Below are 12,920 nucleotides of genomic sequence, written 5' to 3'. Positions count from 1 at the left end.
GAGGATGACTGAGCAGCAACCTTGAGATGGACATGCTCAAAAGTGACCTTGTGAGCATTACAAAGTCTGGAGAGCTGCTGAACCCAGTGGGGAGCCCGGACAGCAACCAAGTATCCTTCTTGACCCAGTCCAGCAGTATACTGACATGCCTGGTCAAGACACCACCACCTACAAGGAGCAAGCCCAGCTGAACAGCATAACAACTTGTCCATCACCAAAGCCATGACCACCAGAGAACTGGTGGAGGGCTTGATGTAGTTTAAAAGAAAAGGACTTGGGGCAGCTAGGTAGTGCAGTGAGTAGAACACCAGGCCTGGAGTCAGGAGGACCTGAGTTCAAATCAGGCCTCAGACACTTGACACACTTGCTAGCTGTGTGACCTTGGGCAAGTCACTTGACCCCAATTGCCCTGCCTTCCCCCCTCCAAAAAAAAAAAGGACTCCCAGGGCAAAGTGTTCTCCACATCATTACCTTTGTACTTTATATTTGAGCCTTTCTCCCCTAGGGACCTTGTGTGAGTAAGAAGAGAGTGTGCTCTTGGTTTGAAGGAAATGTATGGTATCAATTATTCTAGCTACTTAAGGCATGTTTTAGTTATGTCTGACTCTTCATGACCCTATTTAGGGTTTTCTTGCAGAGATACTGGAGCAGTTTGCCATTTCCTTCTCTAGCTCATTTTACAGATGAGGAAACTGAGGCAAACAGGCTTAAGTGACTTGCCTAGGGTCTCACAGCTAGAAAGCGTCTAAGGTTGGATTTGATCTCATGAAGATGAGTCTTCCTGATTCCAAGATATGTTCTATCCCCTGTGCCACCTAGCTGTCCTAGCTTAGTAATTCTATTATGCTAGCTATACCTGTTTAGTAAATATCTTCTGGGGAAAAGTTAATTAATTCTGGGTAGCATGGTTGTTCACGGAAAACACACTAGTTGGGGCTCATGAGCAACATGATTAGCCCTTAGGATGACTTCTAGAACCCTGAAAGAGTAGTAGCAGCAGTAGCTGCCTTTTGGAGAATTAGACCACCAATGAGAACCGGGGGAGGGGGGAAGAGTGGCCCCCTAAGCGATGCTACATAAGGAAAAATTTCTTAACAATCAGAATAGTCCCAAAGAGGAATGGGCTTCTCAGGGGGAATGAGTTCCCTCTGACTGGAAATCTTCAAATGCCAACTAGATGACCCTTAGTTTGGAGTGCTATGCACATGACTCTTTTCCAGGCAGGAATAAGACAAAAATGAAATGCGAGGTTCCTTCTAAGTCTGAACTTCTTTGGTTCCATGACTATAAACCATACACATGAGTCTTTTGCCTTTTAAAAAAAATATCTCTTTGAGGTATATACCTTATAATGGTACCACTGGGCCAAAGGGTATATACATTTTACCGATATGGGAGGGGTATAGTTCCAAATTGGTTTCCAGAATTGCTATGCCAATTCACAAATTCACTAATAATATATTAGTTTGCCTGTCCTCCCAAACCCCCTCCAACAATTGTCATTTTCTCTCTTTATTATCTTTGCCAATCTGATGGATTTGCGGTGGAACTTCAGGGTTATTTTAATTTGCATTTCTCATACTATTTGATTTAGAACATTTTTTCCCCATATGTTTATTGATAGCTTGCTTTTCTTTCTGGTTGGTTGTTTATTGTTGTTGTTGTTCATCCCTCATTCTCAAAGACGGACAACGACACCAGGAGGGTGATGTCTTGACTCGGATTGGATTTGAGGGAGGCAGGGCTGTGCAAAGTCATCAGCCTCACTCTCTCCTCCAGAGTTATTAGAGTCCATTGTCAAGACATAGGTCAAGGTGACTAGCAATGACACCCTCTTTTTTGAGAAGCGATTCTTTATATGCTTTCTTATATCTATCTATTGGGTAAAGACTTTCCTTAAATATTTAAACCAGTTCCTTATATTTCTCAGACATCAGACTTTTATCAGAGAAACTTGCTGCAAAGACTTTTTCTTTTTAGTTATTAAAAATTTCCTTTCCAATTTTAAATGCATTGTCAGTAAAAAAGTTTTTTAATTTTATATACAATAATGTCCATTTTTTCTCCTGCTATCCTTTCTGTCCCTTGTTTGGTCAAGAAATCTTCCTCTATTCATAGCTGTGAAAGGTATCACCTTCCCTGCCCCTCTAATTTGTTTATGATGCAACTTTTTATATTTAGGTCATCTATCCACTTCGAGCTTATTGTTGTATATACCCCTAAGAGAGAATCACTTCAGGAATGGAGGGAGAGAAGGAAAGAGAGTCTCTCCTCCCCACTCACATCAGAAAATGACCCTGTGAACTTTTTTTGAGGCAATCAGGATTTAGTGGCTTGCCCAGGGTCACACAGGTAGAATTTGAATTCAGGTCCTCCTGACTCCAGGGCTCTATCCACTGTGCCACCTAGCTGTCCCCTTTGCCACTTAGCTGCCCCCTCAGTGAACTTTTAAAGGTCAAAAGATCTCAACATCCCATAGAAGATGGTAGCAGTAACCCAGGAGCAGCAGTGGCCTTTGAAGAAATTAGAAATACGGAGGAAAATCAGATTGAGAACTCTACAAGCACACAAACCTTCAAAGCCCAGCAGAAAGCTCCATACCTAAGCTTCATAAAGATTTCATGAAGGGAGAAAAGGGTTTCCATCCAACCAGGAGCTGTCATTCCTCTGCCATATGTTCCCTAAGTTTGATCTCACTCTCCTCTGCATTCTTTATGTACTTAGAGAAGAGTATGTCTCATATTTTTTAGGGATGTTTATAATCTGTTTTTATCAGTAGTAAATACCCCCAATTAAAGGCTAAGTAACTCAAACTAACTGGTCAATAGTTGTTAGCACACTGGTAGGATCTCATGAGGGGCTGTACCAGAAAAACCCTCCCAAGACCTCAAGGATACAACATGGGGACCCAACCTGTCAGTATGAATGGGGGTTGGGAGAGAGACCTCGGGTTGGGAAGTCAGGGTAGGGGGAGGCTACACAGATAATTATGGCTTACATATCATTTTACAGTGACAAAATGCTTTCCATATAGTTGTCTCATTTCACCTTCTCAAAAGCCTTGTGAGAGAGTATGTAACTAACTCCATCTACCATGTGAGGAAACTGAGGTTCAGAGGTTAGATGACTCATTCCCAGTGACATGACTAGTAATGGATTTTAACCCAGACCTTACGATGACAAATATAATTAGTACTCTTTCAACTATGGGGTGTTCAGGGAGTATTAGCACCTTTGGTGTGAGGGCTTGCTGAGCCCTTTTCAGAGCTGCTTATCCACCTTTGGTGTCCACCTGTCACCCATGGCTCCAAGAAGCTATAGCATGCACAGTGGCCACACCCCAGTAAAACCATCTTGGTAGATGGACTAAACCAGATTGAGGGTAACTGACAAGCTATAAACCTGTCAGTGAATTAGGTGGATGTTGACCCTAAGCATATGAAGACTTCCCCTGGTAGAATGGGCAGATGAGCACAATTTGTGCCAAGGGGACCATGAAGGTGGCTAAAGCAGGTGCTGTTGAGCACTTAGAGCTTGGTCAGACATCAATGATGCTGTGGTCATCCACTGTGTCCTAGGTCATCAACAGTCATCCTGACTTTTGTCTTGCCACTGGACTTTGATGACTCTGGAAGGCAGTGAGGCTGATGCCTTTGTGCAATTCTGCCTCACTTTAATCCACAAGTTAAGACATCACCCTATGATGTCATTGGTCCTCTTCAAAAACAAAGGGCAACATGACTAATGTGATTAATATGAATGTATGTGTAGAGCCCATATTAGATTGCATGCTGTCTTGGGAGGGAGGGGGAGAAAATTTAAAACTTATGGAAGTGAATATTGAAAACTAAAAATAAATAAATATTAAAAAAAGATAAATCAAAAACAAAGGACAAACGATGATTGTGTGAGCTGCTGGTCTGCTCTGAACCTACTTTCTGGAACACTGATTTCCCTTTTTTCCAGCAGTTTTTTGTCAAACACTTAAATCTTAGCCTATTAGTTGGGGTGGGAAGAGGGGGAAAGTATCTTTGTGTTTAAAGAAGACTGTGCTATTGTGTTTGTCTTCTTCTGGACTTCATGTAACTGGATCTGATCAACTTTTTGATTTTTTGACCGGTACTAAACAGTTTTAATGATTACTGCTGTGTAGTATAATTTGATATCTGATACTTCTAGGTCCCTTCCTCCCCACTTTTTTTTCATTATTTCCCCTGAGAGCCTTGATTTTTTTTCCTCCACATTAATTTATTATTTTTCAGGTGCTATAAAAATAACCTTTTAGTATTTTTGATTGATGTGGCACCTAATAAATTAATTTAGATAGTATTATAATTTTTATTATGTTGCCATGGCCCAACCATGAGCAATTAATACCTCTATAATTATTCAGGTTTGGCTTTGTTTCTATAGAGAATATTTTTACTAGTTGTATTCATATAATTCTGGGGCATGCCTTGGTAGATCAGCTCCTAAAAGATTACATAGTCACTTGGAATTTTTCTTTTTTTCCTTCCTTACTGTTGATAATACACAGAAAAACAGATGACTTATGGGTATTTTACTGTTAATTTTTAGTCATCTCTAGGGTTTTCTAAGTAGACTATCATCTCATCTGCAAAAAGTAATACTTTGGTTTCCTCTTTGAATATATTTAGTCCCTTTCATATCTTGTTGCTATAGTTAACGTTTCTACAATTATTTCAAATAGAAGTGGTAATAAAAGACAGCCTTACTTTATTTCTGATATTACTGGAAAGGTATTTAGCATTTCTTTATTATGGATAATGATTATTCTTAGTTTTAGACAGATACAATTTAAAAAACTAAGAAAAAATGCATTTTTCTAAGCTTTTTATGTTCTTAACAGAAATAGATGTTGTATTTTGTAAAAAGTTGTGAGTTTTTTTCTTGAATCTACTGATATAATTATATGATTACTATTCTTTGTTTATGTTCCATTTTTTAAGTTATTCTTGGTTGTAAGCCTTTACCTTTGGCATTTTGGAATGTGATAAGCCAACATTCTCTCTCCTTCACTGTAATTGTTGCCAAGTCTTGCCAGTGGTCCTGAATATGGTTTCTTGGTACTTCAGTTCTTTCTTCCTGGATGCCTGCAATATTTTTTCTTTGATCTGAATCTGTGGTTTGTAACTATGATATTTTGAGGAGTTTTCATTTTGAGGTCAATAGGTAGTGCCTTCTTTCTATTTTCATTTTGCTTTTTGGTTAAACTAGATCTAGGCAGTACTCAGTTGTGATTTCTTAAAATAGTACATTTTTGTGGTTTTTGTTTGGCCATATTTTTCAGGAAGTCCGGTATTTCTTAAATTCTCTCTCCTTGACCTGTTTTCCAGATTTTTTGTTTTTGATATTTTTTCTGTTTTTTCAATCTTTTGATTTTGTTTTAATATTTCTTAGTTTCTCCTAGAGTCACTGAGTCCTATTTGCCTCATTCTAATTTATGAGAAGTTTGCTACTTGAGTAAGGCTTTTCATCTTCTGTTTTAAGCTATTTAGTCTTCCACTTTTTTCCCTCCAGAACTCTTATTTCACTTTTTTAATGTCTCTTTTTTCTTTCAAGTATTCTTGTAATGCTTTAGCCAAGTTATCCCCTCCCCCCCAAGATTCTGCTTATAGCTTCCATAATGTTGCTTTCTTGTGTTTCTTGAACCATGATATGATATATACACACAAACTGGTTTGCATTTTGTCTCCCCCATTAAAATGTGAGTTTATTGAGGGCAGAAACCGGGTCTTTGCTTTTCTTTGAATCCTCAGCACTTATCATAATGCCTGGTAAATAATAAATGCCTAATAGATGCTTGTGGACTGCCTGACTGAGAATATTTGGAGTATACGATAGAGAATATCAGATCCTTAGAACACAGAACATAGAATATCAGAATTAGGAGGGACTTTAGAACATGGAAAGTCAGAGATGGGAGGGTTTATAGAACACACATTCAGGTTTTCTCCATCTGTGAAAACGTTTCATCTGATTCTACCTTAAGCTATCATCTTATATGCCTCTTCCCTTTCCCAAATAAACTCCCAGGGGGAAAAAAATTCTGATTCTTCTCTTGCTCACTGCTTAACCCTTTGCAATCTAGTTTCAGAACTCTTCATTCAATTGAAATTGTCCTCCCCACAGTTACTCTCAGTTGCCTGATCTGATGGCCTTTTCTTGGTTCTCATCCTTTAAGACCAACAGTTGTCGCTTCTGGACACCCTCTCCTACTGGATTGTTCTTTCTTTTTTGGGTTTTCATGACAGTACTTTTTCTTGGTTTTCTTACTAGTCTGATTATTCCTTATCAGTCATCTTTGCTTAATCATTGTCCATATCCCATTCCCTGTGTGAGTGTACTCTCAAGGCCCTATCCTGGGAGCTCTCTCTCTGTCTCTCTCTGTCTCTGTCTGTCTCTGTGTGTGTGTGTGTGTGTGTGTGTGTGTGTGTGTCTCCCTCTCTCTCTTTCTCTCTCTCTCTCTCCCCATCCCTAGAAACCTGGACTCAGACTCTGTCTCAGACACTTACTAGCTGTGTAACCAAGGGCAAGTAACTTAGCCACTCTGAGCCTCAATTTTTTCATCTGTAAAATGGGAGGAGGGTTGGGTTCAATAATCTATCTCCAATATTCCTTCCAGTTCTATGTCCACAATTCTGTTCACCTTTTCAACTCCCATGGGTTCAATTATTAGTGCTACGAAGATCACTGCTAGATCTACATATCTAGCCCTTGTCCCTAGAGTTCCTCCCCCTTCCTCCAGACACAGAATACCAGTTGGACAAGCCACCAGGTGAGGTGCCTCTGCAAACTGCCCAGTGTATTCCTGGCCTTTCTACATGCAAATATTGCCACCATATGTCTGAATAGAGTAAAGGCTATATAAAAGGTCTTAATCTGAGAATGGTTTTGCCTTACATACTTCTGAAATTTTAAACTGGATGTCCTGTAGACATCTCAAACTCAACATATCTGAAACAGAACTCATGATCTCCCCCTCCCCCCCAACAAAGGTACCACTTCCCTCTTGCTATTGAAGGCACCACCACTCTTCATTATTGTTATTGTTATTATTAGCTTTGAAAGTGTTCTTTACTGACTCAGTTTCCTCACAATCCATTTCATAGATGAGGAAGTTATTTTTGGGAACAAAACATGTGTAAAGATGGAAAGATCGTCAGTTGAGGAAAGTGCCCCAATCATAGCCGTGCGTCACTTTTTACACATTGGTTTCCAAGTCTAAAAATAGGTGCTGACTCACCAGTCAGGCTAAAATCTGAAAAGTTTCTTCAGCCTAGATGATTACTAAGTCTTCGAAGCCTACCACTTAAATGGCAAGGAAAAGAATCATTATAATGATCCAAATGTGTAAAATTGTTCCAGTGACTCCAACTCTATCCTAAGAAAATGGGTGTCTGTAGATGAAGAGGGTACCACCATTCTTCCAAACAGCCAGGTCTACAACCCTGGAGTCTTCCTCATCACCCTCCCTCAGTTGCCAAGTCTAGTCAAGTCTACCTCCACATGCCTCACATCAATCCCCTTCTCTCCATTCATGGCCATCACTCTTGGCCCTCCCTCTTTTATCTTGCAACAGAACAATGGTAGCAGTCTCCTAATGGGTCTCTCTGCCTCTAATGTCTCCTGTCTCTTTCCAATCCATCCCTCCACCCAGCTGCCAAAGCGAGGAATTCCTCAGGCATGGGGCCAATCATGTCATTCTCCTGCTCAATGAGCTCTACTCGGCTTCCTTTTACCTTTAGGATCAAATATAAAGCTTTCTATTTAAGAGTTCAAATCCTTCATAACCTGGTTCCAATCTACCTTTCCAGGCTTTTTATACATTGCTTCTCCAGGAATATATTAAAAGCCTCCTTTTTAGTTCAACTAAAAATACTAAGAAATAACTATTTCTCTAAACCTAAAGTCCTTTCTAGACTTCTCCCTTTATAAAAGTGTAGAGGTCAAAGATGAAAAAAAAGAGAGGCAGGTGGAGCACTAGATAGAGTGCTGGGCCTGGAGTCAGGAAGACTCATCTTTGTGAGTTCAAATCTGTCTTTGGACACTTACTTATGTGACCCTGGGCAAGTCACTTACCCAGTTTGCCTCAGTTTTCTCAGCTATAAAATGAGTTAGGGAAGGAAATGGCAAACCACTCCAGTATCTTTGCTAAGAAAACTCGAAATAGGGTCATGGAGAGTTGGACCTGACTGAAAAAGGACTTAACTGTAACAAGAAGAAAAAAATGCCAAAGTTCTGGGGAAATAAATGTTATTAAGAGTGGTAACTAAACTTGGAACAAAAAATGCCTCTGGTCTTCCCTATCCCCTGGAATGATTATGAGGACTGACCTAAAGACAGCACTCTCATTCCCATGCCGAAGGTTCCAGGGATTACTCCAGAGGGGAAGAGTCAAAGAAGGCTTTAAGAAGAATATTCCATAGGAGATTAAGTGACTATTGTTCAGCCAGAAAGAGAAGAAGGTTAGCCCCACCTGTATTAAAATACACACACACACACGCGCGCGCACACACACACACACACACACACATATATAGTCAGTCAAAGCACCTACTATGTGCCAGGTATTTTGCTAAGCAGAAGGGTGGGCAGTGAATGAAAAAGACAGTTTCTGCTGTCTACAGCCGGGTGCTCAGACTCTAATGGGAGAGACCACTATGTACAAACAAGATACCTACAGGAAAAATTAGATGAGAGAAGGCACTAGAATTAAGGAGGATTGGGAAAGGTTTCCCCTTAGAAAGTGTGACCTTTTCTTTGTTCAAGATTCCTATAAATGTTATTTATCTCAAATTGTTTTGGGGTAGAGAGACAGATGAGGGGCGGGTCAGGGATGGAAGGACAAGATGGGACTATGTCAGATAGACATTTCTCTCTCGAAGCTACAAATGCTTGGATCTAGAATAATGGTAACTTAAAGTTTCTGGCAGACTTGTGCCTAAAAAGCAGAGCACAGCAGTCATTTTATTTTATTTTTCCTTTGACCTTTACCTTCATGCACTCTGCAGTCTGGACAGATTGGTCTTTTGTGCTATTCCTCACACACAATACTCCATCTCCTGTTTCTGCGTCTTTGCCTGGGCTGTTCCCCATGCCTGGAATACAAACCCTCCTCCCACCTGCCTCTTAGAATCCCTAACCATCTTTGAAATTCAGCTGAAATAACAAGTGAATTCTGGAGCCAGGGATTGTAAAGTTTTGAGTTTGAACATTTATGCCTTGGAAAGCCTCAAATGCTACAAACCAGGGCTTGATTTATAATTCTGTTGGTTAGAGACTTAAGAAAGTGATTGAGAAAATGTTGATAATACAGATAAATTTAAAAGCGTTTTCTTTGGAAAGCCTGCTGTTAAACATTTACCAGAGCAGCCCCAAGCTTAAGAGCTACCTCCTGATCCTTAGTTGCTATGCTTCCTTCCCCCTTCCCACCGCCCCCCCCAAACCTTCCACCTTATTTATTTTATACATTATTTATGTACATATGTTATCTCTCTCCCATAAAATGCAGGCTCATTGTGGGCAAAGACTGTTTCTATCTTTTTTTCCTTTGTATCACCAGCCCTTACATGGTGGCTAGTACATGAAAGGCGCTCAAAAATATGCATGTGTGGCTCTCATTTAATATTTTATACCCTAATGTTAAAATAAGATTAGAGACAATTTACAACCTGCTTGAGGAGGCAGTCCCCTGTATGATAATGATTGCATCCCACTGTATTTCTGAATCCCCTTTACTAAGGATCCCAGTGTATATTGATTGATTGACTTTAGAAGATGGAAAGAATGTCTGGACTGGGGGGAGGTATGGGAGACCTTAGAACTCATGTAGTCCAACTACCTCATTTGACAGATAGGGAAGTTAAACCCTAAAGAGGTGATGATTTACTTTTTTTTTTTATTTCATTTTTCTTAGGCTTTTTTTTGTCTGTGTTTTCCTTTACAACATGATTAATATAGAAATATGTTTTTCATGACTGCACATGTATACAACCTGTAACAAACTGGGAAGGGGAAGGAGGGAGGGAGCAAATTTGGAATTCAAAATTTTTTAAAAACAAATATTTAAAATGGTATTTATATGTAATTGGGGGAAAATAAAATATTAAATTAAAAAAACAACAATGCAAGAGGTGATGATTTGCAAGAGCGGGTAGTGAGCAGCAGAGTCCACACTCCAAGTCCTCATCCTTTGCCTCCCAAGTCAGTGATATTTCTATTGCCCCAAGACACTGATTAAACTTACCTTCAAATTGAGCTCGGGAAGCTGAGGTTGCCAAAACAGATGCATCTTTAAGGCCAAACAAGGACAGTTTGAATTGTTTAAAAGGGAATAATCTAAAGTAGAGAATGTACAAAGGTAAAATACAGAATGGTTACAACAGACCTCCAACAGGATGTGAAGTGTTAAGTGTAATCACATGCTCTCCCTCTGTGGCTATGAGGCAGCTAGGTGGCACCATAGTACAAAGAATGCTGGGCCTGGAGTTGGGAAGATCTGAGTTCAAATGTTGTCTCAGACACTTCCTAGCTGTGTGACCCTGGGCAAGTCCCTTAACTGTTCTCAGCTTCAAGTTTTCCCAACTGCAAAATGGGGATAACAGCCAGGGTTATTGTGAGGATATTTGTAAATTGCTTAGCACAGTGTGTGTGCTTAATAAATACTGTGTTCTACCTTCCTTTCCTTCCCCTTCTCATTGGTTTGTTGGTTTACCTGAAAGGTTACAGCTAAGAGAAAACCTTCCTTCTAAAGAAACAGGCGCATATAGTTGTAGTCTGAAACCAACTGAGCCTTGGGTTAGTTTAAGCCAGAAGAGACCTTAGACATCTTCATCATGTCCAACCTCTTTCATTTTACAGATGAAGAAAGAGCTGGCATTGCATTTGGGAAACTACACAGAAGGACATGGACAAGAATTACACAGGAGAAGGAGGGGTTATGGATAAGGCATAGTCTATGGCTACAAAGGGAGTACCTGCTTTGGTAAGGTCGTGGAAAATAATAATATTAGCTAAGATTTCTATGGTATATTAAGGTTTACAAGGTACTTTCCCCTCAATAACCTTGTATGGCAAGTAGTGCGGGTATTATTATCCTCATTTTACAAATGAGGAAACTGAAAGCTAGAGAGCTTATGTGACTTGCCCAGGATCACACAGGTAGTTAATTGCAGATCTTGGACTTTAACACAAATTTCTCTTGATTTCAAGTCAATGTGTTCTTTCCACAATATGATCTGCTGAATCACCAAAATAAAAAGAACTAAAAAAGGAAATAGCAGTGGCATAGGACATGTAGGAAGTTTGAGGTGTAAAGGATGTCAGGGACAGGTCCTGTAGTTGAACTCACTCAGAATGCTTTTTTTTTTTAAGGCAATCAGGGTTAAGTGACTTGCCCAGGGTCTCACAGCTGGTAAATGTCTGAGGCCAAATTTGACCTTGGGTCCTCCAGATTCCAGGGCTGGTGCTCTACTTACTGCACCACCTAGATGCCCCAGAATTCTGAACAGTTGAACCAATGGACTAAAAGCTGTAGTTGCTTGAATGTAGGAGACTCTCTGTAAATGAAGAAACTGAGCCCCAGTGGGAGCCAGTTAATGGCAGATGCCTGAGTACTTTTTACCCCCAGTTAGTTTGTAAGATCCTTGAGGGTGGAGATCATGTTGTTTTTCAGTGTGTGTCCCTAGCACTGAGCAAGGAGCTTTGCACAGTCATAGCAACCTGGTGTTGGGAAGAGAACTTGGAGGGAGGTCGACTTGGTTGCCCCTTCCACAAATCATAAATCACTGCTACAACATCTCTCAAAAATGGCCAGTCTTCCTTTGAACACTCACAGTCATGGGGGATTCACTACCTCCCAAGGCAGACCATTCCACTCTGGGAGAGCTGTAAGGCATGAGTACCAATAATTACAAAACACGTCAGAATGCAGTAAGTGCATAAGAGGAATCCTCCCTTCCATGTAATCAGATGAGGGAAAGGTCACTTTGAGCCAGGAGCAGGTGTGCTATTACTACCATCATTTCCACTCTTCTGCCCCGCAATTCCCAAGGCTCTACCTCATCCTTTACAGCTGAAGTGAAGAACCCTGACAATAGAAGTAGGTGGGGAAGATGGCTCCAAGAGCAGAGTCCCCTATTCTTTCCATTCCCAACAACTTTTGAGAGGCAAGGGATGTAGAGATGAACTATAGTTCTGTCCTCTGACAGGATACCCTGAGAGCTCCAATAGTGTATACAGTCAGTGCTTAACAAATGTTTACTAAATTACATTGAACTTAATTGTAGATAGTGGGTTAAGAGGGTGTCTAGAGCAAGTTAAAATGGAGTGCTTGATTGAGCAGCCTAGAGAGCCTCCGAACATTTCTGAAGGGAACTAGGACTCACCTATCTCCCGTTGGTGGTAAATGATGGAAAGCCTTGGCCCTGTTTCATTACCAGAAGATGTTCTTGCCAGTTCCACGTAGTAGGTGCCATCTTTAGTGTGGATGATGCCTTCAAAGAGACCATGAATGATGGAACCATGGCAGGAAGAGCCTGGTTCATCTATCAAGAGACATTGGAGAAATTCAGATGTTGTTGCCATGATGCTTTCTGGAGAGCTTGTGAAAGACATACTGAACCCATGAGGACGGGCACAATCTGGCTACTAGATCTGTCCCAGGTAGATTTCTTGGAACAGTGAGAAGGATTGGTAGGACTTCTCTGAAGACTCCACTGTTTTCCTCCCTTAAAAGTGACACCTCTCAGGTGACTGAGCACACACCTGACTATTGTACCCTTTGAATATCATGTAAGCATATTACATGAACTGACAATTCTGGGATCAGACTATACTCAGTGTCAAGATAAGATCAAGAGAAACTAGGTACTCTCCCCAAACAACAGCAACCAACA

General features: G+C 40.5%; 1 protein-coding gene across 1 annotated transcript in view; it reads right to left on the bottom strand.

Moving 5' to 3' along the window:
* The window catches only part of LOC118832264 (disintegrin and metalloproteinase domain-containing protein 10-like), a 59,260-nt gene that overhangs the window by 28,389 nt on the left and 17,951 nt on the right, over window positions 1-12,920 (bottom strand). The window contains exons 4-5 of the mRNA XM_036739666.1: window positions 12,411-12,569; window positions 10,271-10,362 (exon numbers count right to left, since the gene is read on the bottom strand). Coding sequence (XP_036595561.1) covers window positions 10,271-10,362; window positions 12,411-12,569 — 251 coding nt within the window. The remainder of the gene's footprint in view (window positions 1-10,270; window positions 10,363-12,410; window positions 12,570-12,920) is intronic.

Source organism: Trichosurus vulpecula, chromosome 1, assembly GCF_011100635.1.
Source record: "Trichosurus vulpecula isolate mTriVul1 chromosome 1, mTriVul1.pri, whole genome shotgun sequence".
In the NCBI taxonomy this organism is placed as follows: domain Eukaryota; kingdom Metazoa; phylum Chordata; class Mammalia; order Diprotodontia; family Phalangeridae; genus Trichosurus; species Trichosurus vulpecula.
This window is presented reverse-complemented; position numbering and strand designations above follow the sequence as displayed.